Source organism: Oncorhynchus kisutch, linkage group LG12, assembly GCF_002021735.2.
Source record: "Oncorhynchus kisutch isolate 150728-3 linkage group LG12, Okis_V2, whole genome shotgun sequence".
NCBI classification, from domain to species: Eukaryota; Metazoa; Chordata; class Actinopteri; order Salmoniformes; family Salmonidae; genus Oncorhynchus; species Oncorhynchus kisutch.
Genome location: NC_034185.2, coordinates 15,347,644 through 15,372,215, shown reverse-complemented (window position 1 = coordinate 15,372,215; position 24,572 = coordinate 15,347,644). Strand labels below are relative to the sequence as shown.

General features: G+C 41.3%; 2 protein-coding genes across 10 annotated transcripts in view; one reads left to right on the top strand and one right to left on the bottom strand.

The window, feature by feature from the left end:
* Nucleotides 1-10,695, bottom strand: part of mia3 (MIA SH3 domain ER export factor 3) — a 22,568-nt gene extending 11,873 nt beyond the window's left edge. Inside the window, exons 1-12 of one of the 5 annotated variants that reach the window (XM_020496267.2) lie at nt 10,125-10,687; nt 9,057-9,190; nt 8,871-8,957; nt 8,512-8,754; nt 6,093-7,980; nt 5,299-5,577; nt 5,074-5,207; nt 1,671-1,802; nt 822-843; nt 602-690; nt 417-494; nt 173-283 (exon numbers count right to left, since the gene is read on the bottom strand). In XM_020496267.2, coding sequence (XP_020351856.1) covers nt 173-283; nt 417-494; nt 602-690; nt 822-843; nt 1,671-1,802; nt 5,074-5,207; nt 5,299-5,577; nt 6,093-7,980; nt 8,512-8,754; nt 8,871-8,957; nt 9,057-9,190; nt 10,125-10,245 — 3,318 coding nt within the window. In that variant the 5' untranslated portion in view covers nt 10,246-10,687. Of the gene's footprint in view, nt 1-172; nt 284-416; nt 495-601; nt 691-821; nt 844-1,670; nt 1,803-5,073; nt 5,208-5,298; nt 5,578-6,092; nt 8,755-8,870; nt 8,958-9,056; nt 9,191-10,124 lie in introns of all 5 variants that reach the window. The other 4 variants (XM_020496264.2, XM_020496261.2, XM_020496262.2 and 1 more) reach the window with 4 other exon arrangements.
* On the top strand, nt 2,628-24,572 carry LOC116376502 (TATA box-binding protein-associated factor RNA polymerase I subunit A). Of its 5 annotated transcripts, none has more exons than XR_004211872.1 (10): nt 2,628-2,748; nt 14,161-14,296; nt 14,374-14,485; nt 16,085-16,279; nt 16,753-16,871; nt 17,107-17,747; nt 21,813-21,888; nt 22,962-23,081; nt 23,257-23,414; nt 23,662-24,572. XR_004211872.1 is itself a non-coding variant. In XM_031836967.1 (8 exons), the coding sequence occupies exons 4-8, from the start codon at nt 17,153-17,155 to the stop codon at nt 23,730-23,732; spliced, it is 528 nt and encodes a 175-aa protein (XP_031692827.1). In that variant the 5' UTR covers nt 13,631-14,485; nt 16,085-16,279; nt 16,753-16,871; nt 17,107-17,152; the 3' UTR covers nt 23,733-24,572. The 5 variants fall into 5 exon arrangements, 2 of the variants coding, with proteins under 2 accessions (XP_031692827.1, XP_031692828.1); XR_004211870.1 differs by lacking the exon at nt 2,628-2,748 and having other exon boundaries at nt 13,624-14,296; nt 17,107-17,258; nt 17,675-17,747; XR_004211871.1 differs by lacking the exons at nt 2,628-2,748; nt 21,813-21,888 and having other exon boundaries at nt 13,626-14,296; nt 17,107-17,258; nt 17,675-17,747.

The following is a 24,572-nucleotide window of genomic DNA, read 5'->3' as shown; positions in this document are numbered from 1 at the left end:
TACTAGTTCTTCAAACTAGATAAAGGCATAATTTTAAGACTGTTGAATACCATCTATTAGATGTATTGTCAGGTAGAGATACTTGGAAGGAACAACGTTGATCAATTGGTTGTTAAAAAAAACAGAAGAAAACCCCGCCCGACATTTCGGCTTATCGCTCAGCATGACTCACCATATCTTGATGTTTCGCCGCCTTTGTCCGCTCTTCGTCAAAGGATCTGGCGAGCAAGTTCTTTTCCTCGTCCAGGCACTCATTTTGTCTCTCCATCTCTTGCACAAGATTCTGGATAGATATTGAAAGAAAAGGGCAAGACAAACACATTAAAAAAACTATGTAAAACAAAAAAAACAAACAAGTAAACAATAGCCAGCCTGACAATGACGTGTGATCATGAGAATATTTTCCAGTGGCTCACTTTTAATTCTTGGATCTTTTCCAGAGATGAGGTGGCAGATTTCTCAGACAGCTTTTTCTTTTCTTTGAGTTCTTCACCCTGAGGGGAACCCAGTAGAAATATATGATCAAAACATTGTTATGTCTCTTAATTCACATTGAACCCAAAGTCTGGATCTTGGTCAGTGAAAAGTCTCAGCAACATACCTGTTGTTGCAGTTCAGCAACCTTTAGGAGTATCTCCTCCTTCTCTTGTTCAAATGTTTTCATCATGTCTGCCATCTCTTTTTCAGTAGCTAATCAAAAATATATGTTAAGAGTATGAAATGAGACGTGTAAGACATGTGACATCACATGCCAGTAGGCATATATGAATGAGGATTCACTATGCACCCTAAATTGCAAAAAAATAAGTAGGTGAACCTACTTAGATAGGACTTCCTTTTGACCTGTGAGATGGAAAAGGAAATAGGTCAGTACATTGAGGCAAAGTCTCTTCAATAGCAGCATGCCCACCTCGATTGCATAGAATTACATAAAACAATAAAAACAAAAATTATGAAATGTAGGGTGTCCAATCAAATATGCTTATTTTGACCAATGGTCCAAACCTATATCATAATCCATTCAAATGTTATTGGAGTTTTTACCCTTGTTGGATGTCAAGATTAAGGTGACTAAATCAATGGAGGCCAGAGAAAAAAAAAAGTGGTCAAAAATCTGGGGAAAAAGGCACTCTAGGCTGGATGCTGTGTGAGAATTAAGACTAACTGACAGGCTCTTCACTGAACTCGTCATTTTTCTTCTCTAATCCGGAGGACATAAAACAATATAAAGGTAAGATAGATAGATGTTGAGACATGACATGTAGTATTTTTTTTATTTTACTGTACGCTTTTCATATTACTGGATATTCCTGTTATTTTGCAAAGATTTCTCTGAAAAACAAGCTTCTCTCTGAAATGTCAATGGAGCACTGAGCATACTCCAAGCTTTTTACATTTCATTCAGCTTGTGCCAAGTTAATTTTGCGACCGGCGGAAACTACGTTGCAGAAGATGTAAAAATCCATGTAAAATCCTCAAGTCAATGGGAGAGGAGGCACTGCTCTGTCAACAGAGCTTGGTACTTATTATCAGATGTATTAGTTCACAAAATCCAAGATAATGTTATGTTAGAGAAAAACCCCACTGAATGATTCAGAACATGAAGAATCACTTGTGTCTTGGACACCATATGAAATTCTAAAAGCAGTGACCGAGCAAAAATGACTTACAGATAGAACACTCCTCCAAAAGAGGAAGAGGAAGCCGATGAACCCGGCGCCTGCAGTGGCCAGCACGGGTTCCCAGGACACGCCGTAAAAGTCTGGACCTGGCTTCCATTCCTCTGGCAGGCAGGTGACCATCTGGGGAGAGACACAGGCCCAATCACACAGCGTTCCTTGCTACAGCTCATATTTCAGGTCTAGCAAATAAGTTGGGCAATAGTTGGGCTGAGATGAAGGACAGAGGAAAATAATTTTACTAAACCATCAGGCATTACTGTGTTGTTCAAACTGAGCACCCTCTCAGTCAATGCCAACAGACACTTCTTCAGATCAAATCAAGGTGGGTTCTGAAATAGACCTAGCCTGTAACCCAGTTGTTGATCAAAATCAATAAAGAGGGTAAACGTGCCTTAAGCTTATCTAATCAAAAGGGGATTGACTTGGGGCCCTGCCACTGTCCAACCAGAGACCTTTGCACTATGAACGTGGCATACAGGCCCAACACAGACCATACATCTCAGTCGCTCAGTGAAAATCTTGGATTAGATCAAACAAGCTAAATTAAAACACCACATTGTGGAGTGGATCTAACAAACTAAGGCCAATTTGGATTTAGAGTGCATTATGTGCCCTTTCACCTCGTTAAAGGCGGGCAATAAACAAACTACTTAACACAAGGTCTAGCATAAAATTAATTATAAACTGGGTGGTTAGAGCCCTGAATGTTGATTGGCTGAAAGCCTTGGTATATCAGACCATATACCATGGGTATGACAAAACCTTTATTTTTACTGCTCTAATTATGTTGGTAACCAGTTTATAATAGCAATACGGTACCTCTCGGTTTTTTGTGGTATACTGCCAAAATACCACGGCTAAGGGCTGTATCCAGGCGCTCCACTTTGCATTGTACATAAGAACAGCCCTTAGTCATGGTATGGCCATATACCACACCCCCCTCGGGCCTTATTGCTTAATTGTAAAAGGGAATAGGTCAAAGCAACAAAGCAAAATTCAACAGCTCAGAGAAACCCCTCGATCCGAGCCATACATTCACATGAATAATGGTTACTGCTAAAGTCTGGTAAGTGGCCAATTTTTTTTATGAGGAAGAGGACAGTCAACTTTCACTTTGATAACATTGAAACAAACGAGCAATTAAGTGATCCCTTCTAGGCTGAAACTATTGGAGAAATGGTATATGTATTGGACGACAACTAAACCATTCCACAAGACTTTGAAGCTGCCAACAAAATTGAGTTGCAATTTACTTATAGCAAGCCATCCATTTGGTAGACTAAGACTTGGCTAGCCAGCTAGCTGAAATAGTTATAGCCTCCATAAATGCGCAGTGTCAACACTAACATTAGCCAACTACTTACATATTGAAGTTCCGTTAGAAATGAGGCGTAGAAGACGGAGAGTTGATCAGATTCTGGCATCATGGGCAAAGGGGTTGTTACTTCCGAATCCATTGCTACTGAAAGTAGTACCGTTTGATAGCTGAGCTACCTAGCTAGGCTAATATGCAATGCAACTGGCTTGCGGAAATCCGAAATTCCTCGTTTCACAAACCTATCAACGTAGAATACTTGAGGCTCCTTCATCGTGGTTGTCTTTGACGACAACGATGATGACAAGCTGTGCCCATCTAGCTTGGTGAACTAATAGGCTTACTAGCGAACGTTAGCTTGCTGACTGATTCGCCAACAACCGGTCTACTAGCGACGCGTAGATAGCTAGCTATGCATTTAGCTTCCTTTTAGAGATTTGAACGCGATTACTTTCCACGACAAATGCACAAGTAGAAAGAAGGCTTGTACTACGAGCGGCGGTGTAATGTATGCCCTACACAATACCAATAAACCGACAGTGGTGGTCACTGAACTTCAGCCTACACTTCCCTAGAACACGTCAACAAAAAAAAGGAAGATCAATAAACCTGGGATATATTCATTCGGTCGATTCTGTTGCAAAATCCCAGTTTCATTACCTACTGTACTGTCTTTGGCAAAACGTTTCTTAAAGGAAACCGTAATAAACGAGGCGGGACCTACTGAATTTGTCCAATAGAAACTCGTTTTAGTTGCAAAATTGTTTTAAATAAAGATTACAGTAGGAAGCAAAGGTTTTCTTACGTTCAGATAGAAAAACGCTCTGTAGAACAAATATACCTCAGACATGTTGAATAAGGAATCATTTCTGCTCGATTAATGGATTTCTATCTGCAACGTTCGAGAACGTTTTGCAACTGAACGTGGCCCTGCAGAACCTTTGACCTAATGACATCACAGCGAGCGTCAAACATTCAAGTGGGAAAAATATTGCTCTGTGCAAAACCAATGTTAAAAATAATAATAAAATAAAGCTAAAAAACAAAACATTTGAAAACTATGCATTGTCACAGCAATAATCAGGTGAGATAAAATGCATATGCATACCAGGGTTTCCGTTAGGCTAACCGGCTATGAAATAAATAGAAAAGCTGAGAAATAAAATTGGCGCCTGGCCAATTGTCTGGGGAAAGAAAAGAAACAATCCCATTATGAAATAATGCTTTTTAGCTATTCATTGATGGAAACCAGTCGATGGAAATACATTTGACTGGTCATGCTTATCGGTCTATAGGTTAATTTGCATAATGTGTAGGCACAGAATATTCGTTATGCATCTCATCACACACATACAGAGTCCTTGAGCGGAAAACCTGTCAGACAGCGCGAGAGCACCAGCATCTCAAACAGCAACGGAAGACAGGCTTCATCAGTGAATCACATACCACTTTGCAATGAGCTGGAGGAAGTAGGCTATCCATTTTGAAAACATATACTTAAATCGTTTGAAACCTGAACATTTTAAGACTTGAGATACATCTTACCTTGCTTCAAAAGTAGCCTATTAGATCTCTATACATTTCTAACCAATATTTGAATCTCTGTTGCATGAAACCGCTTGCATGTGCGGTGCCCTTTTGACAATGGTGTTTTCCCTCTAACTGCATTATGGAACGAACACTTGCCCTTATGTTTAGAAATAATCGTTTATCAAAATTTTTTGCGAAACGTTCTTATCTATAGCATCACGCATTGCTTTTGAATTTTTATTTTATTTTTACGCCTAGGCCTACTGGTTGACTGAATTTTGGATCCACCTTCCCAGAAGTGTCCGAGAGTCCATTTGGAATAGACTATTTCTTTCTCGAATAGCTGACCAATAGTAGAAATGTTAATCTATTTTATCAGTATAGTATTGTTTTAGGCTAGTGATTTCGCTGTTCGTTACTCGTACATTTGTTTTCCTAATGGAAACCCTGATGCATACCACACTTGAGGCCTAAGCATTCAATTCTGACAGTCTGAAAAGTTAGTAAATTAATAGGAAGACAAACTCATTCATAGAAGTAACTTACCATAACAGCATATATTCCAAGGTACTCATAAACCACGGTGACTAGACTACCAGAGAAAATGAACACCGATACGATTGATGAACTACTCTGCTCCTCTTCCTGGAAATCAGAAACAGGGGGCGACTCCAAAGAGCCTGGCAATAAAGGACAAGCAAATTAGGTTAATTTCTGCAGTTTATCCCTAACAGCAATCTCAAAAGTAGAAGAAGTTGAAAGAGCGCATACCTGAGGAAGGGTGCTCCATGTCAACAAGTCCCATGTCCAAGGTATTTTCCAAAATAGCTTGAGGGCCCCTCTGGATTTCTTCTGGTTGATTGTCTTGGTTTCTGTTAAAATGCCCCACATCCTCCTCAAGACCCATATCTGGTCTGTTGTGGCCTTCATGGTCAGGCTTCTCCTCAGGTGCCTTAGTCTCTTCACCCGTCACCGTGAGGTTGTCCTCGTTTATGTCCCCCACAGAGTGCAGGAACGTCTTTTCTTCCTCTGCATCAGACACGTCCCCATCTTCTCGAATATTTATAGCGGTTCAAACAGTTAGATTGCAATGCATGAAAATGTACTAACTGGCATTGTCAGGGTGTGGTTTTGTGCTATGTCAACAGACTATTTACTTTGTGGTACTTCATAGGCATTTCTTAAAGATGGAATCCACAATAGGGGGAAACAGCACCACTGGTCACCCCATGACCGTTGTTATTGTTGCCGAGCTGAGGACTATCGTACAGCATGGCAAAAAAAATTGCAGTACATATTTTGCTCTATCGGGCATACAATGAAGTCAGAGAGAAAAATAAAGTGTTTGTTGTTTGCATTAACTTTGTTGTTGTAATAGCGCAAATGGACATGGCCGTTTCACCATTATGGATTCCAGCTTTAAATACAGCTTCCCATGCAAACCCAATCGCCAGGCATTATTATCATCATGTCATTTGCAACATGACATTTTCCAAATAAATTAATTTAAAAGGTTTTAATCCTCCCATAATCTGACATTAACTGAAGTAAATAAGCAATCTTACCGGTGTCAGGGTGTAGTTGACTGCCCTCTGCCAAGGGAGCACTGTCGCTGGTCATTGAGTACTTCTGATGCAGGGTGAACGCCAACTCTTGGAAGTTGTCCAAGATGGTGGCTTCCACATCAAGCTCACCAGTCTCCTGCTGTACGTCAGCATTCTCCCGGGCATCCAGCATCCTCTCAATCTCATCCAGGATTGGGGTCTCAGAGGCCTCCAAAATGGCCTCCAGCACCTTTTCAATGTCCTCACTGGTGTTTGTTTGTGACATCAGGGCAGCATTCAGCTCCTGCTCCAGGTCAGAGAACAAGAACTCCACCCTGAAGAGGTTCTGAAGACCCAGAATCTTCTGGAAGAGCTTCATATCCTGTTCCTTGAAGTGGTAGCGCAGTAGCGTCAGCCTCAACACATTATCACTGTATTCTGGCTCTTGGCCTGAAAGGGGATCCGGAACTTTGTCTTCAAGTGAGGGTGTATGTGTTTGATCCAAGCCTGCGCTTTCTGAATCTTCTATGTCATGCTCCTCAGGTTCTATGTCAATAGCCTCCTCAATTTGGACAACATCCAACTCATCACTAGATACCTCAGTTTCTGTAGCATTATTGGATTGCTCTGACCCAAATTCCGATCTACTTTCTTTGTCCTTATCAGTGTGCTCGGTTTTGGATGAAGACAATGCTGCATTTTCATCCTCTAGCAATTCTTCTTCAATCTCCAAGTTCTCTGGGTCTACCAAATCCTCCTCGTCTACAGGGAGTTCTTCATGCCTCTCTTTAACCATTGTGTTTTTAGTTGGATCTGGGACGTTAGGTCCTCTAAATCGTCTGAAAAGCTCTGTACCACCCGGTTTCAATTTATTCTCTACTTGTGAGAAATCTCTAGACTCTTTTTGTATAGGGAGTTCAATAGCTTGTTTCTGCTCTGATACGTTAGTTTTAATATCAAAGTCTGAGAGCAGTTCTGTCTGTGAGACGTGTTTAGGGACTGGGCTTTCATTTGCTGTAAGATTCTCTGCTAAAGCCTCCTCAGTATGTTCAAAAGGAATCACCTCATCAGCAGGCGGTATTGAAGGTTCAATGTCACCTTCTTCAGGTTCATCCTCCAACTGCAAAGTCTGGGAATCCACATGAGGCATTTTGATAGCCTCAAGGAAATCAGAGTCTATAGGTTCCTCAAATATGTCCTCGTGTGGCTGTTCTGTTACCTCTGGCTCCTGCTTTGGGTCGTTGGCTAGCAGCTGTATATTCTCCTTGGGTTCTTTTTGTATGGGGAGTTCTTCAACAGCTTGTGTCTGTTCTGAGTCAATAGTATTACTATCAAAGTCTGAAAGCATTTCTGTCTGTGAGACGTGTTTAGGGACGGGGCTTTCATTTACTGTAAGATTCTCTGCTAAAGCCTCAGTATGTTCAAAAGGAATCACCTCATCAGCAGGCGGTATTGAAGGTTCAATGTCACCTTCTTCAGGTTCATCCTCCAACTGCAAAGTCTGGGAATCCACATCAGGCATTTTGACAGCCGCCTCAAGGAAATTAGAAACTACAGGTTCCTCAAAGATAACCTCATGTGGCTGTTCTGTTACCTCTGGCTCCTGCTTTGGGTCGTTGGCTAGCAGCTGTATATTCTCCTTGGGTTCTTCAATTTTGGAAGGCTCCTCTGGTGCAATCTCACCTTCGTCGTCGTCGTCCTCTTCCTCTGAACCTGTAACATGAGCTGTTCTTTCCCCACCACTGACAATGTTAAAAACTGTATCACCTAATGAAGACCACAGGTTCTTGTCCTTGGAGTCCTGTTTTTCAGCAGTCTCTGGTGGAATCTCTTCCTCATCTGTCTGATCAGATTCAAAATGGCCTGGATCTTTATCCTCTGGAAACTCCTCTAAAACCTCTTCTAAAACCTTATCAATGTCTTCGTGTTCTAAATTAGAATGTTCTTCAGAAAAAGCCAGCAATGGAGTTTTGCTAAGATGATAATCACTTTTCTCATCCTGCTGATATTCAAACTCTTCACTTCCCTCGTCCTCCTCGTCATATGGAGTCACCTTCCTAGTTTCCTCGTCATCGGAGGTGACAGCATCAAAAGTTGTTCCAAGTGTAGTTTTCAACTGAGGGATAGGTCTGCCTTCTGAAAAACCAGCTGGCGCATTCTCCAACTCAGGATCATCTTTGGATAGAGGTTCTGAAAGGCTTTCTTTAGTCTCACCTTGCTCTGGTTCAACAACACTGTCCGGCACAGAGTCCTCAGTCCTCAGCTGATATTTCTGAAGGTCATCTTTGATCCTCTCAGCTGTGGGCTCAACTACTGTGTTAGATTCAACTCCTTTTGCGTCAAGAGTTTCAATTTCAGGCTGAGGTAGAGAGGACTCTAAAGGATCAAAATGGCCTGGATCTTTATCCTCTGGAAACTCCTCTAAAACCTCTTCTAAAACCTTATCAATGTCCTCAGGAACATCACTATCAATCTCATTGTTTTCTAACAGAGTCACTTCAGGTGGAGGCTCATCCACTTCCACTGTGGTGCTCTCTGCACTTTCGTTTCGGTCTAAAGTCTCTGTGGTTCCTTGTACAGACTTGTCTTGGTCCGTTAACAATAAGGAGGAGACTAACAGTGACTCAATGTCATAACTGTCAAACTGATCGTGTCCGGTGTCAAAACAAACAAAGTCGGTTTCCTGAAAAGAAAAAAGAACCTTGTTTGAGTCATACTACCATTTCAGAAAGTACAGGCATTTCAGATCATTTCTTAATAATGCATTGGAAATAAAAGAAATACAAGTTATTTTCTTACCTGAGCAGGAATCTCCAATTCTTTTTCAGTGTATATGTGATTGATTGCGAGTTGGTCCTTATGGAAGTAACCAAAGCGGCTACCAACCTAATTGTAAGAAATGGAAACAAAACAAAGAATGAAACAATTAACATTGCAGTCTAGAATGTTTTGTTATCACATGATTAAATATTAACTCATACTTACAGTCCCCGCCCATATATCTGTCCTTCTGCCTGAGAGTTTATAGTAGACATATACCGTCTCTCCTTTTTTAAAAGACAGGAACCGACAGTCTGGTCCAGTGAAATCACTTGATGCTTTCCCCCGGCACAGGAGCACTGTGGAGAGGAAGGATTCACAGATCAGTTGTTGTGGGAATGTCACCCACACCAAACATCTCATCCAATGACCCAGCCATGGGCCGTCTTTGGGCGTCCACCTTTAGTGCCCCATGTGTAAATACGTAAACCTTGCTTAATCTAATCTGTTTACACTTTAGTGAGTATCAAGGGTTCAATGAAACAGCTATTGTTTTTGATAAGGCAGATGCAAAAAGTCAAGAACTTGCAGGCAGAGAGGGGGTTAATGACGTTTTTTTTATGTCAACAATAGCTAAGCCTATACACCATCTTGCAATTGAGCTAGTCACAGTGAAATTGGCTATTTGCTTCCTAAAAGCCAACACATAATTAAACGGTCCCTAAAGTAAAAATGGCTTTATAAGTACATTTGATTGACTTAGGGAGCTAGTTGATTACAATAACTTAGCCTACCATACACACAACATAGATGTGTTCGCTAACCAAGGACACTGCCAGCTATGTTGTGTAGTCCACACTGGTGAACATTGCCCATGAAGCACTGGGGCCTTCGGTGGCTTTGATGTCAATAAAATATGTAGGCCGAAAGCTTGTTTACATGGTACAAGCTACTACAGAAAAGAGTTGATGTAACGTTAACTAGCTCCAGAATTAGGCAACTAGCCAGCAGTAGCCAACCCAGGATTCGGCTACAACCAAACAAGCCAGGTTTCTAGCTATATTTAGTAATAATACGTTACTCGTCTCGTGCTGATAAGAATACTAATGGCAGTACTTTTTATCTAGGTTAGCCGAGTTCATCCCTTTGAAATGGCAACAGGTCAAAGATAACGCCGGTTTATTAGCTAGCTAGCTGCTACGTTACACTGGAATGAGGTGGGGAGAGTGCATTTAACGATCGATGGAAGCATCATTCCTGAAAGTTCGCGTGAGCTAAACGCCAAGTACTTACTACTGCATTCTTCGTCAGCACATCGTTTGAAGTCGGAGAATCTCCTTTCGGTGGCGGCATTGGATATGAAATTAATAATAAATAAAAGTAAAATGTATACATGAGATACATTTACAGCCATGTCGTCAGTTGGGCTATCTGGTTCTGCTCGAGCATGAGCAGATGAAGCCGACACGTCAGCAAATCCAAGGCTGGTGCAACTTGCAGGATGTTGATCGTGGAGTCAAATATCAAAATATGGGCGGACAATGACAAATATTAAAGAGCAAGGCCATAGAACCAGAATATAATCTTCCTTTGAAGCGCATACGTTCTGATTCGGGTTTAGAACGTCTTTGTTGGATACACCTCAAACATTCAAAGCCCAGCACATTAAAGCCTGCTTGTGGTCGCAATTTCCTTTTCCTCATTCAATTTGCCAATCTGACTACAGCAGATGTATTATGACACCTCAAAAGATGTGTGTGGTGTACACGTGCATTGTTTTTCCAGGGGTACCCTAACAAACAAAACAAATAAAGAGACAATATGATACTGAATCTCTCGCAGCCTCATGGTGGTTAGGCTATCCTTTCTGCATGGCTACCTTTCTGTATGAGAGCGTGGTGCATTCCGGTTCTCAAAATAGTAGGTCCAGGGTAGCCCGGCAGGGCTCCCATTTGGTGGTGGTGGTGTGTGTGTGTGTGTGTGTGGGGTGGGGTGGGGGGGTGTAATGGTGGTAATGATTCAAGTCACATGTCATTGCAAATGAAAATTGCAAATGAAAATGCATTGCAACGTATTACAGGCCTATACCAAAGACATAAACCTCTTTCTGCCTATTCTTACAGCCCATAAAAGTGACGTTGGCTAACTGGGCTGCTCCATTCCACATTCAGAGTAAATATCTCCCCTAGGTATTGACATTATTGTTTTAAAATGGATCTCTATTTCACTCCCATAAATAATATCTTTCCCAGCACTATTTGAGGCCTACTTGCCTTCACGATTCCAGTGACGTGAGGCACTGAACCTACCAATGATTTGCTAGTATATTCTCACTTGGTCATATTACCTACTCACTTCGACCAATAGGTGCGTTAAAGTGCATCACTTTTTATTTGATTAAACAACAGTAACATACAAAACAATAGAACAGCCAGAGTGATTACAATTAAACAAAAAGTAACAAATACATCTGAGACATTTTGCTTTGCATACGTTTCAATACAAAACTAATGTTTATGTGTATAAAAATGTTTCCTAATAAGAGATTGACATACTGACATTCAACTATAGAATCTGTGTAGTAAAATGTCATACTTGGATATTTCAATGGTTGTATGCATTTTGTTACCAAGATATAGCGTCACATCGGTCCAGAAACCCTCATCATGCAAAAAAAACACAAAATAAGTGTTAAATAGATTCAGTTTCTAGTTCAAAAACTGCATTCCCTGGTAACATCAGGTGTGTATATATTTAGAAACCAAGTTATTACAGGGGTTTGAATTTACTTTGTTGGTCACCATAAATTTGTGAGGAGTGAGCCAAGCAGGGTGCCAGTTCACATCAAACGATGAAGCCCAACAAAATATGGCAGAAGGAATAGATTTCCTGTAGAAAATATCCCTTAATAATCGATTGTTGAATTTCTAATCTGGTAAACCTATGCCATTCACCTGGATATCACTTACAATCGGAAATATCCCACAATATGCATTATTCTGTAGTAAAGACTTTATCGCCACTAGGTATAGCTTTTATAACGGTGTCATATTCCTTGCTTGAAACCTCAGTTGTATCTTTCCATAAACTCTCTCCGTGTATACAGATTCCCACTGATACTAATTGGCTGACTAGAACAATGTTGTTTGAGAACCAATTACGGTAAAATAACATCTTGTTTCCATGTAATATATAATTATTATTCCATATAAAACATTTGAAGTGAAAAGTTGTTTATACAGCAAAGCCCAGCACATTAAAGCTTGCTTGTGAAAAGATGCCAATTTCACAGGAAGTTTACCCACAAAATATTTTTTTAATGGGGCAATCCCATATTGGATGTCCATAATGGACAAATCTTGACAGCAAGTCCGATTGAATTCTTCATTAACAGTTGACCTTCTCTTTAGAACCAAAGAGTTTCGTCACTGAAATGTATCTAAGGAGTAAAGAATCTCATAAAACATAGTGGTAAAGTCTGATATCAACTCTCTATCCTCAGAGGTTACCCCATTAATCTTTTCTTTCCGAAGTGTTCCGAGTTCCCTTCTCTTTTCCAAATAAAAAAGCATCTGTTAATTTCGCATTTTTCAAGCCATTGTTTTCTTAACCTTATGAAGGCTCTTAGCCTTTTCCTTATATAATTTGTGTAGTTGGCTCTGTAAATCATTAAATTTAGCCTTAAAATCAAGATGCTCAATCTCCGTGATTTTAGCAATTTTCTTAGAGCTCAGTTACCTCACATCTTAAAGCAAGCTGCTTCCCTTAAGTAATACAGGCTGAGCAGATTTTACATTCCAGCTGTTCCCAATATTTCCCATATAACGAGCAATAGTAATTGCGTCTTTTTGTTGGCACTAACACCACCACATGGTTCGTTGAGCAAAGCCTATGCGGGGGAAAGAATGGTGTTTTGGGATAAAAAGCAGAAAATAAGGTCTGTGGTAAACACAGGTTTAGGATATCGTTTTATTCTATGAGATCATCTCCAACTAACGTCACTTTTTGTGAATTCTGAATCATTTATGACATTTAAAAAAATCACATAAAGGCTACCTAACTCATAAAGGTATTGGTAACTGACTGATATAATTATCCCTACATATTTACTTACTAACGAGCGGAATACGTTTTTCCACCAATGATAGAATGCCAGAAAGCTCTTCAATAAGTTTTTCCACCAATGATAGAATGCCAGGAAGCTCTTCGGGAAGTATACCGGAAGTGAGGCATGTTATGAACCAGAGAGGAAGAGGCGAAAGCGAGAGTGATAACTGAGCGCAAAATCTGTCTACTCTAGCAGGGGGCGATTTTTCGTATCTTTCCGCTCATCAAGCGAGCAGTTTGTGTATGGAGGTCAATGAGAGCGTGTCGCATTTGGTTAACAAAACATTGAATGGCTTATTTAGTACGTGTGGCTTATTTGATTGAATAGAAGTTTCGTAATTATTAGGCTGTTACGAGTGTACTGATATAAGTAGAACAAGTGACATCCCGGGAAATTCGAGAAAAAACACTTTATATCGCCGTTGTGCCTGGTCGTTACTAGTTACCCCAGTCAGAAAGTCATAAACCCCGCCTATTTCTACAATGTATCTTCTTAAAATGTTATTTTTAAAATAACTTGGACCACACTGCTAACCTTATGCTTAACCTTAAATTTAATCTAATTTTTGTTTTCATACATTTTTTACCACACAGCCAATTCTGACTTTGTGGTTGTGGTAACCGTTGTGCTTTTTGTTCACACGCGTATCTGCCCTGTCATTGGCTAGAATGGTCCCACCTGATCTAGCCTCCTCCCGTTTGCCTTCATTTTTGAAGATTTCATGTCATTGTTAGAGCGTCCATTAGGTTAACTGTGTTTTAATGAAAAGCATGCATGGGGTTTGAAGCAAATTCACATTTTACTAAACTAACTACATTATATTTAGCCAGAATATGACATATTGTGGGCTTTCACATGATTGTCTACGAAATGGGTCAAACTTCAAACGGTGTCATGGATGATCTTGAGTCAGAACTGAGGGTGCTAGGAGAACTGGGCGAAAATTACTCTTCAGATGAATCAATCAACAGAAAACGAATCAAGCAGCCAAACCTCCCTCGGAGTCAACTATATTTAAAGGCACTTTATAAAATACACTTTGTTGACGAATATGTGATCCGCTAATTTATTATCTTGACAATGTGCTGCTACCGGTGGCTGTTTGCTTGCTCTGGACCTATCGCGCCACGAGAACGCACGACTATATGCCTGATTATCGTGTTCATCATTGTGTAAGATCTCTTAGACCTAGTAACCAGTCTGTCTCCTGTATGATCACAGAGACACACCGTGAGACTGGTTTTCACAAGACCACAATGAACTGCCTTCAGCACATCAAGGAGACCCTGCTACACTATAGATGGCAGGAAGCTGCTGAGTACACGAACACTGGAGGACATGCCACAACAACGCTGAGGTAGGGATATCTTTGCTCAGACTAAACACTCACAAATTAACTCAAAATACTGTAGAAATGCTCAATTTGATTTTCAGATCATTTGAAGGACAAGCACAGATACACCACCGTCCCATCTTGAAGCTGGAAGACCACAACAGTTTCTATGCGCTACTAGAGATCTATGCGGGAGTGAAACATTACCTGAAGGTATGTTCCTTCTTATCTTCTTTCCTTCACCTCTGCAGTCAGTTAAAAAAAATATCACCTTTCCCAAAGGATCCTAAGTCAATATAGTTTAAAAAAAAAAGTCAATATAGGCCAATAGGTTAAAAAAGTCACTACTTTTATTATGTTTTGAACCAGTATGACACCTTCAAAAACAAACAAATGGATGGAATATGTAATAATGTGTTTAACATGGAAATGTACAGTACCAGTCAAAAGTGTGGACTCATCTACTCAAGTGTTTTTCTTTATTTTTTTACTATTTTCTATATTGTAGAATAATAGTAAAGACATCAAAACTATGAAATAACACATTGACGCATGTAGAGACCAAAAAAGTGGTAAACGCATCAAAATATATTTTATATTTGAGATTCTTCAATGTAGCCACCCCTTTCCTTTGATAGTTTTGCACACTCTTGACATTCTCTCAACCAGCTTCACCTGGAATGCTTTTCCAACCGTCTTGAAGGAGTTCCCACATATGCTGAGCACTTGTTGGCTACTTTTCCTTCACTGCGGTCCAACTCATCCCAAACCATCCCAAGTGGGTTGAGGTCGGGTGATTGTGGAGGTCGGGTCATCTGATGCAGCACTCCATCACTCTCCTTCTTGGTCAAATAGCCCTTACACAGCCTGGAGGTGTGTTGGGTCATTTGTCTTGTTGAAAAACAAATGATAGTCCGACTAAGCGCAAACCAGATGGGATGGCGTATTGCTGGTTAACTGCCTTGAATTCTAAATAAATCGGTGTCACCAGCAAGCACTCTCACACCATCACACCTCCTCCATCATGCTTCACAGTGGAAACCACACATGCAGAGATCATCCGTTAACCTACTCTGCGTCTCACAAAGACACGGCGGTTGGAACCAAAAATGTCTAATTTGGACTCATCACGCCAAAGTTACTTGAACTCTGATGCATTTATTTGGGCTGCAATTTCTGAGGCTGGTAACTCTAATGATCTTATCCTCTATGGGCAGAGGTAGCTCTGGGTCTTCTTTTCCTGTGGCGTTCTTCATGAGAGCCAGTTTCATCATAGCACTGTCAAAGATCTTAATTTTCTGAATTGACTGACCTTCCTGTCTTAAAGTAATGATGGACTGTCATTTCTCTTGGCTTATTTGAGCTGTTCTTGACATAATAATGGACTTAGCCTATTTGGTGAAAGACCATCTTCTGTATACCACCTCTACCTTGTCACAACACAACTGATTGGCTCAAACGCATTAAGAAGGAAATTCCACAAATTAACTTTTTTTAAAGGCACACCTGTTAATTGAAATGCATTCCAGGTGACTACCTCATAAATCTGGTTGAGAGAATGCCAAGAGTGTGCAAAGCTGTCAAGGCAAAGGGTGGCTACTTTGCATAATCTCAAATATAAAATATTTTGATTTAACACTTTTTGGGGTGTTACTACATGATTCCATATGTGTTATTTCATAATTTTGACATCTTCACTATTATTCTACAATGTAGAAAACGGTACACATAAAAACAATTGAATGAGTAGGTGTGTCCAAACCTTTGACTGGTACTGTATGTGAATGTACATTGAGGAAGTGTTTTGTCCAGTAAATCTGTCTGGAGCACTCGTTTCACCTCCTGGTGAACGGGCAGTTTGAGGACGTCCATCGCTGAGAGCTGGAGGTACGGCAAGCAGTCAGCCGATCAGTCCCAGCGGATTAAGCTGATCCAGTCCTACAGTGGCTTCCTGGATTACTTCATCTGGTGTGGGGGGAGAAAAAAAGTCCACCGTCTCCAGCACTGGTAAGACGACACCTGGCTAACCCCAAACATCCATTATTCATTGGTTTCAATTGCATTGATAGTAAAAATCTGCATATTGTGTTAGACTGCTGCGCCACTCGGGAGACCTAAGGCACTGCATCTCAGTGCTAGAGGCATCACTACAGACCCTGTTTCGATCCCGGGCTGTATCACAACCGGCCGCGATCGAGAGTCCCGTAGGGCGGTGCACAATTGGCCCAGCGTCTTCTGGGTTAGGGGAGGGTTTGGCCGGGGTAGGCCGTCATTGTGGAATAAGAATTTGTTATTACTGACTTGCCTAGTTAAAAAAAAAAAAAAAAGAAGAGTAAAAACATCACCATCTACTGGACAGATAATGTAACTGTGCCTTTTGGGACATAATTCCAATGCATTTCAAACATTGTGGTAAAACAAAGAGTAACCAGAAACTGTGGTGCCTCAGCTTAACATGGACTTTGACATAATTATTTCAGATGAGTATGATGGTGTCACTCAAGAGATGCACAGCTACTTCCGCCAATCCTCTGTGAACCGGAAGGATATCATGAAACTTCCTGGGGTCTGGGATCCTTTTGTTCTGAGTTACATTAATGTAAGTGCTAGTTTGTGTTTAGTAGGCATTGAACAGGAGAAAACATTTCAACAGAATGGGGAATGGTACTACTTGAACTTTACACTTATTTTAATTTTGTGTTTCAAAGTGGTTTACTACGATTTGCCCTACTGAACACGACCTCTGGCATCCCCTTTTCCCTTCATTGAACTATGTTCCCTTATCACACTACCTATGATGAGATAATGTTTTGACTTGTGTGTGTCAATGGCAGATGCTGGAATTCTACAACGATCACGAGGGAGCTGTGAAGGTTCTGAATGACTATGCCTATGACAACAGTTTGCCTCCCCAATGCCCATGTCTACCTCTACCGGTACATGAAGAAATTCAACCACCCATCAAATAAACTGCTCAGTGCTCAAGGTAGGACTGAGGCCATAGTTTGTGTTCTTGACAAAGTTATCTAGCAGAAATGTTGAGCACTGGCCTCTGCTTGTTTTAAACATTATTTTGTATTAAATGAAAATCGTCTATTTTGTTTTTTTCTGAAGTAAGTCCTTTCCTTTTGTATTGTAGGAAAGGCACCAAAGAGGGTGGGAAATATACTCACAAAACATTGTTTATTTAGCTGTATGTTTACAGTTGGCATATTGAATGTTAAATTAAGCCACGGAAAATGTTTGCCTAAGGTTGACCTCCCTAAAAAAAGTAATTACAGTACTTTTGTGAGATGAAATTGCTAAGCTCTAGGCTACAGTTAGTCCTGCGCTCCTCTGCCCTTTCAATAGCGTTCTAGTACAGTAATGTTTTTAATGAGTCCATGTTTTCTATTACATTAGCCTTAGATCTTGCATACATTGGTCCCAAGTCACGAGTTAATGCTGGAATACAGTTCTCTTCTGCTACAGTCCGGTAAGTAAGTGTGTTGTGTATAGATAGTACAGTACCAGTCATTCAAGGGTTTGTCTTTTATTTGTACTATTTTCTACATTGTAGAATAATAGTGAAGACATCAAACCTATGAAATAACACAAATTGAATCATTTAGTAACCAAACAAGTGTTAAACAAATCAAAATATATTTGAGATTTGAGATTCTTCAAAGTAGCCATCCTTTGCCTTGATGAAAGCTTTGCACACACTTGGCATTCTCTCAACCAGCTTCATGAGGAATGCTTTTCCAACTGTCTTGAAGGACTTCCCACATACTGAGCTGCTTACTGTTGGCTGCTTTTCCTTCACTCTGCTGTCCAATTCATCCCAAACCATCTCAATTGGGGTGAGGTCGGGGAGATTGTGGAGGCCAGGTCATTGGAAGCAGACAGCCTAGTGGTTAGAGCGTTTAGCCAGGAACCGGAAGGTTGCTGGATCGAATCCCAGAGCTGACAAGGTACAAATATGTTGTCCTGTCCCTGAGCAAGGCAGTTAACCCACTGTCCCGGGCGCGGAAGACGTGGATGTCGACTTAAGGCAGCCCCTCGCACCTCTCTTATTCAGAGGGGTTGGGTTAAATGCGGAAGACACATTTCAGTTAAATACATTCAGTTGGACAATTGACTAGGTACCTCCCTTTCCCTGATGCAGCACTCCTTCCCTTTCCTTCTTGGCCACAGAGCCTGGAGGTGTGTTGGGTCATTGTCCTGTTCAAAACAATGCAAGGCAATGCAAATAGTCTGGGTGGCCATTTGATTAGGTGTTCAGGAGTCTTATGGCTTTGGGGTAGAAGCTGTTTAGAAGCCTCTTGGACCTAGACTTGGTGCTCCGGTACCGCTTTCTGTGCGGAAGCAGAGAGAACAGTCTATGACTAGGGTGGCTGGAGTCTGACCACTTTTAGGCATTCCTCTGACACCGCCTGGTATAGAGGTCCTGGATGCCAATAAGCTTTGCCCCAGTGATGCACTGGGCCTTTCGCACTACCCTCTAGTGCCATGCGGTCGGAGGCCGAGCAGTTTCCATACCAGGCAGTGATGCTCTCGACAGTGCAGCTGTAGAACCTTTTGAGGATCTGAGTACCCATGCCAAATCTTTTCTGTCTCCTGAGGGGGAATAGGTTTTGTCGTACCCTCTTCACGACTATCTTGGTGTGCTTGGACCATGTTAGTTTGTTGGCGATGTGGACGCCAAGGAACTTGACGCTCTCAACCTTCTCCACTGTAGCCCCGTTGATGAGAATGGTGGAGTGCTCAGTCCTCTCCTTCCTATAGTCCACAATCATCTCCTTTGTCTTGATCACGTTGAGGGAGAGGTTGTTGTCCTGGCACCACATGGCCAGGTCTCTAACCTCCTCCCTATAGGCTGTCTCATTGTTGTCGGTGATCACTGTTGTCATCGGCAAAATTAATCATGGTGTTGGAGTTGTGCCTGGCCATGCATGAGTGAACAGGGAGTGCATGAGGGGACTGACCACACACCCTTGAGGAGCCTCTGTGTTGAGGATCAGCGTGGCGGATGTTGTTACCTACCCTTACCACCTGGGGGTGGCCTGTCATGAAGTCCAGGAACCAGTTGCAGAGGGAGGTGTTTTAGTCCCAGGGTCCTTAGCTTATTGATGAACTTTGAGGCTACTCGGGTGTTGAATGCTGAGCTGTAGTCAATGAATAGCATTCTCACACAGGTGTTCCTTTTGTCCAGGTGGGAAATGGCAGTGTTGAGTGCTATAGAGATTGCATCATTTGTGGATCAGTTAGGGCAGTATGCAAATGGGATTGGGTCTAGGGTTTCTGGGATAATGGTGTTGATGTAAGACATGACCAGCCTTTCAAAGCACTTCATGGCTACAGACGAGTGCTACGGGTCAGTAGTCATTTAGGCAGGTTACCTTTTGTGTTCTTGGGCACAGGGACTATGGTGGTCACTTAAAACATGTTGGTATTACAGACTCGTACAGGGAGAGGTTGACAATGTCAGGGAAGACACTTCCCAGTTGGTCAGCGCATGCTCGCAGTACACGTCCTGGTAATCCGCCTGGCCTTGTGAATGTTGACCTGTGTTAAAGGTGTTACTCACATCTTCTGCGGAGAGCATGATCACACAGTCTTCTGGAACAGCTGGTGCTCTCATGCATGTTTCAGTGTTATTTTCCTTAAAGCTAGCATAGAAGTAGTTTAGCTCGACTGTTCTTCCCTTTGTAGTCTGTAATGGTTTGCATTCCCTGCCATATCCGACGAGCGTCAGAGCCAGTGTGGTATGATTTTATCTTAGTCCTGTATTGATTCTTTGCCTGTTTGATGGTTCGTCGGAGGGCATAGCGGGATTTCTTTAAGTTTCCTTGTTAGAGTCCCACTCCTTGAAAGTGGCAGCTCTAGCTTTTAGCTCAGTGCGGATGTTGCCTGTAATTCATGGCTTCTGGTTGGGGTATGGACGTACGGTCACTGGGGACGACGTCATCGATGCACTTATTGATGAAGCCAATGACTGATGTGGTGTACTCCTCAATGCCATAGGAAGAATCCCAGGAACATATTCCAGTCTGTGCTAGCAAAACAGTTCTGTAGCTTAGCATCTGTTTCATCTGACCAAATGTTTTTATTAATCGAGTCATTGGTGCTTCCTGATTTAATTTTTGTTTGTAAGCAGGAATCTGGAGGATAGAAATATGGTCAGATTTGCCAAATGGAGAGAGAACTTTGCACGTGTCTCTGTGTGGAGTAAAGGTGGTCGAGAGTTGCACATTTAACATGCTCTGGGTGAGGCTTTTCCTCTTTTCTTATGGCGGAGTAGTTCATTCACTGTGGTCTTAATGCCAGCATCGGTCTTAGTGCCAGCATCGGTCTGTGGTGGTATTTAGACAGCTCTGAAAAATACAGCTGAAATCTCTCTATGTAGATGGTGTCGTCTACAGCTTATCATTAGATACTCTACCTCAGGCGAGCAAAACCTCGAGACTTCCTTAGATATCGTGCACCAGCTGTTATTTACAAAAATATGTTTTCCGCAGCCCCTTGTCTTACCAGACGCAGCTGTTCTATCCTGCAGATACAGCGTATAGCCGGCCAGCTATATGTTAATAATGTCGTCGTTCAGCCACGATTCCGTGAAGCATAAAATATTACAGTTTTGGTAGTTTAATATTCTGCGTAGGTCATCAATTTTATTTTCTAAAGATTGCACGTTTGCTAGCAGAATGGAAGGAAGTGGGGGTTTATTCGATTGCCTATGAATTCTCAGAAGGCAGCCTTTTTCTTCATGCAAATTACGTGGATCTGGGCCTGTTCCCGGGAAAGCAGTATATCATTCATGTCGGACTCGTTAAAGGAAAGAAAGGATTCTGCCAGTCCGTGGTGATGTACAAAATAAGTTACAAACAACGCAAAGACACGAACAAACACAATTGGTTAGGAATACGTCAAATGTCAGCCTTGTTCTCTGGTGCTGTGGATCTTACTTTCCTGTGGCGGTCCTCATGAGAGACAGTTTCGTCATAGCACTTGATGGTTTTTGCGACTGCACTTGAAGAAACTTTCAAAGTTCTTGAAATGTTCCGGGATTGACTGACCTTCATGTCTTAAAGTAATGATAGATTGTAATTTATCTTTGTTTATTTGAGTTATTCTTGCCATAATATGGACTTGGCCCTATTTAGTACAAGACCATCTTCTGTATACCACCCCTACCTTGTCACAACACAACTGATTGGCTCAAACGCATTAAGAAGAAAATAAATTCCACAAAATGAACTTTTAACAAAGCACACCTGTTAATTGAAATGCGTTCCAGGTGACTACCTTATGAAGCTGGTTGAGAGTGCCAAAATTGTGCAAAGCTGTCGTCAAGGCAAAGGGTGGCTACTTTATAAAATCTCTAATATATTTTGATTTGTTTAACACTTGTTTGGTTATTACATGATTCCATATGTGGTATTTCATAGTTTGTCTTCACTATTATTCTACAATGTAGAACATGGTACAAATAAAGACACACCCTGGAATGGGTATGTGTGTCCAAACCTTTGACTGGTACTTATATTATACTTTTCAGTGTCTTATCTACGGGATCGGTGTCCCTCCACTGGGACAGTTGAGCTAACGTGCACTAATGTGATTAGCATGACATTGTAAGTAACAAGAACATTTCCCAGGACACAGACATGTCTTTAATGGGCAGAAATCTTAATTTCTTGTTAATCTAACTGCAATGTCCAATTTACCGTAGCGATTACAGTGTAAAAATACCATGCTATTATTTGAGTAGAGTACACAACAACAACTTCTATCACGTCAACTAATTTCATACATTCACCTCTGTAGGTAAATAATGTACTTACATTCAGTACTCTTGCTCTGATTTGTCATCCTTAGGGTCCCAGAGATAAAATGTAGCATAGTTTTGATGAAAATCTATTTTTATATTCAAATGTGGAAACTGAGTTCTACAGTTTGAACCCCTGCTGTGTCTGGCTCCACACCCACCCCGCCCGGCCATCAAGATGTGTGAAAGTTACTGTATAAGCTAATGATCCATCATGTATGACATTCCTGGGAGTGTGTAAACATAATTTTTATTACCATATCATTTTTGTATGTTCTCTATAGTTATGTAATTGAAAATGTATCAATTAACTAATTCGGCAGACTTGATACAAAATATTGTCCAGTATTGAAATGCTTCGCTGGAACAATCTGCAATTTTGTGCACACACTGATGCCATCTAGTGGCCAAAATCTAAATTGTGCCTGCGCTACAATACTACATTATGGCCTTTCTCTTGCATTTCAAAGATGATGGAACAAATAATACAGTGTATCTTTTACCAGGTATAAGGTGTTATTCTCCTACATTTAATTTCACATTTCCACAAACTTCTTCAAAGTGTTTCCTTTCAAATGGTATCAAGAATATGCTTATCCTTGCCTCAGGTCCTGAGCTAGAGGTAGTTAGGTTTGGGTATGTCATTTTATGTGAAAATGGTCTGATCCTTAAGAGGGAAGGACACTGTGCCCTAGTGTGTAAAATGTGGAAAAATAGCCAATTTATGGTGTATCTTGATGTTCTGGCCATTCTTTCAATGTTGTGCATGAAACACGGGCTTTTACACATTAAGATGAATGTATTTGGTGGATGCGCCCTTCACATTGACGTTGGTCACTTGAAGGTGTTCATAGTAACGGAAGAATTGATTTGTTTCAGAGAGAGTGATCTTCAGAAGGCTCTAGGTGTTGTTCTGGACCTCCTGGACTTATCCAGTTGGAGGAGAAACTTGGATGTCTGGAACCATTTGATGACCATCGTGAAGAGGCTGAGGCCCAGGTAAGGATGACAGCATAAATCCATACTATTCTCTCTCAAAAGGATGCTTTTGAAGTTCCTCTCCATTCATGTAATTAGTCACCTTACATTGCTTGTATCTCTTCTCATTGCTAATTAACAAAATGTAATATTATGCATAATACTGGTAATTCCACTGGTTGATATTTTCCTTTAGAAAACAATGGCTGAAGATTGTTGCAGAGGAGTTGGTGAACAGAATGGACTGGTGGCTAGCAATGTACTTCACAACATTCCAGGCCAGGAGAGACTTGGCAGTGAATGGGGTGCTACTGGAAGTGAAGTGCTTTGTGCTTGGAGCCTTTTGTCCTCGCTGTAAGTAAAGCTACACAGTAACACTTTTGTTGTTGTGGAGTATTACTTTCTTCCAGTTGTGTGAGATTGAGACTTCCTCACTTATTGGCAGCCTTGTCACTATGTGGCCAAATATACAATTAGTTTAAGAATACATGTTTACTTCCTTGAATCACCATTATTGGCTGTCCTTAGGTCTTGTTCTGATAGTGGAAAATTAGCCGTATGACATCAAATGTAGTTTAATCCTTTTTTTGTCTCTTGCCAGATGCCTTCATGTACCGTGGTGTAGGTAAAGGACACCCAAAAATAAGTTACTTCCGAGGCGCAGAAGACTAAAAGGTCAGAGAAGGATAAGGAATCCAAGACGGCTAATGCTCAGAAGAGAATGCGGAAAGCAAAGCTGACTTTGAGAAAGCGTCTCGGAATGCTGCTGGGCGCATCGGCGAGAACCGAAACGTTTTAAAAATATGTGAAAACCTTCTACCATTGCCTGATCATGGCAGACATAACCTCCTCATGTGGTCATCGGGTCATACTCTCTCCCCTTCCATGACAGCTGCTCCAACTACACCCCCTCACTGCAGGCCTCACTCTCACTGCAGGCCTCACTCTCCTTGTATTGCTTTACTTTACTTATCAAGTTCTATGATTGTCCACCAGGGAGGGCTCACACGATGGCTAAGTTTTGAGTCGTTCTGAATGCTGCTGAGCCAGTAACTGAGAGCTGTGTTCACTGTGGTAGTTCGTAGGGAAAAAAGGAGTCTGGGTATGCTGCAGTATTAAGTCTAGGACACGGTACACAGCTCTCCCAACGGGTAGATTGCAGCCAACATGTATGAGTAGCTCACCAAGCAATTCTGAAAGTACATGCATGTTTTTCATGTGTTCCCATCGCAAACTTTCATAAACAAGCTCCTGGCTACCATTCAACCAAAACCACATTGACATTATCCTACCCCTGGTTAGCCACTATTGGCTTAAAAAGCCCAAATTAACACTAAATCTGCCAATTTATTTCTGGCAATATATCCATTTGCCTCAGTCTGTCTGCTTGGTACATGCATTTGTCTATCTATCACTCAGTATGCTGCCAGTTAGCCGTGCTAGTAATGATAACCATCTTGTGGGTAGATAGACTTTCTGCAAAAACTCAATTAAATGGTAACTGCAAAGCAG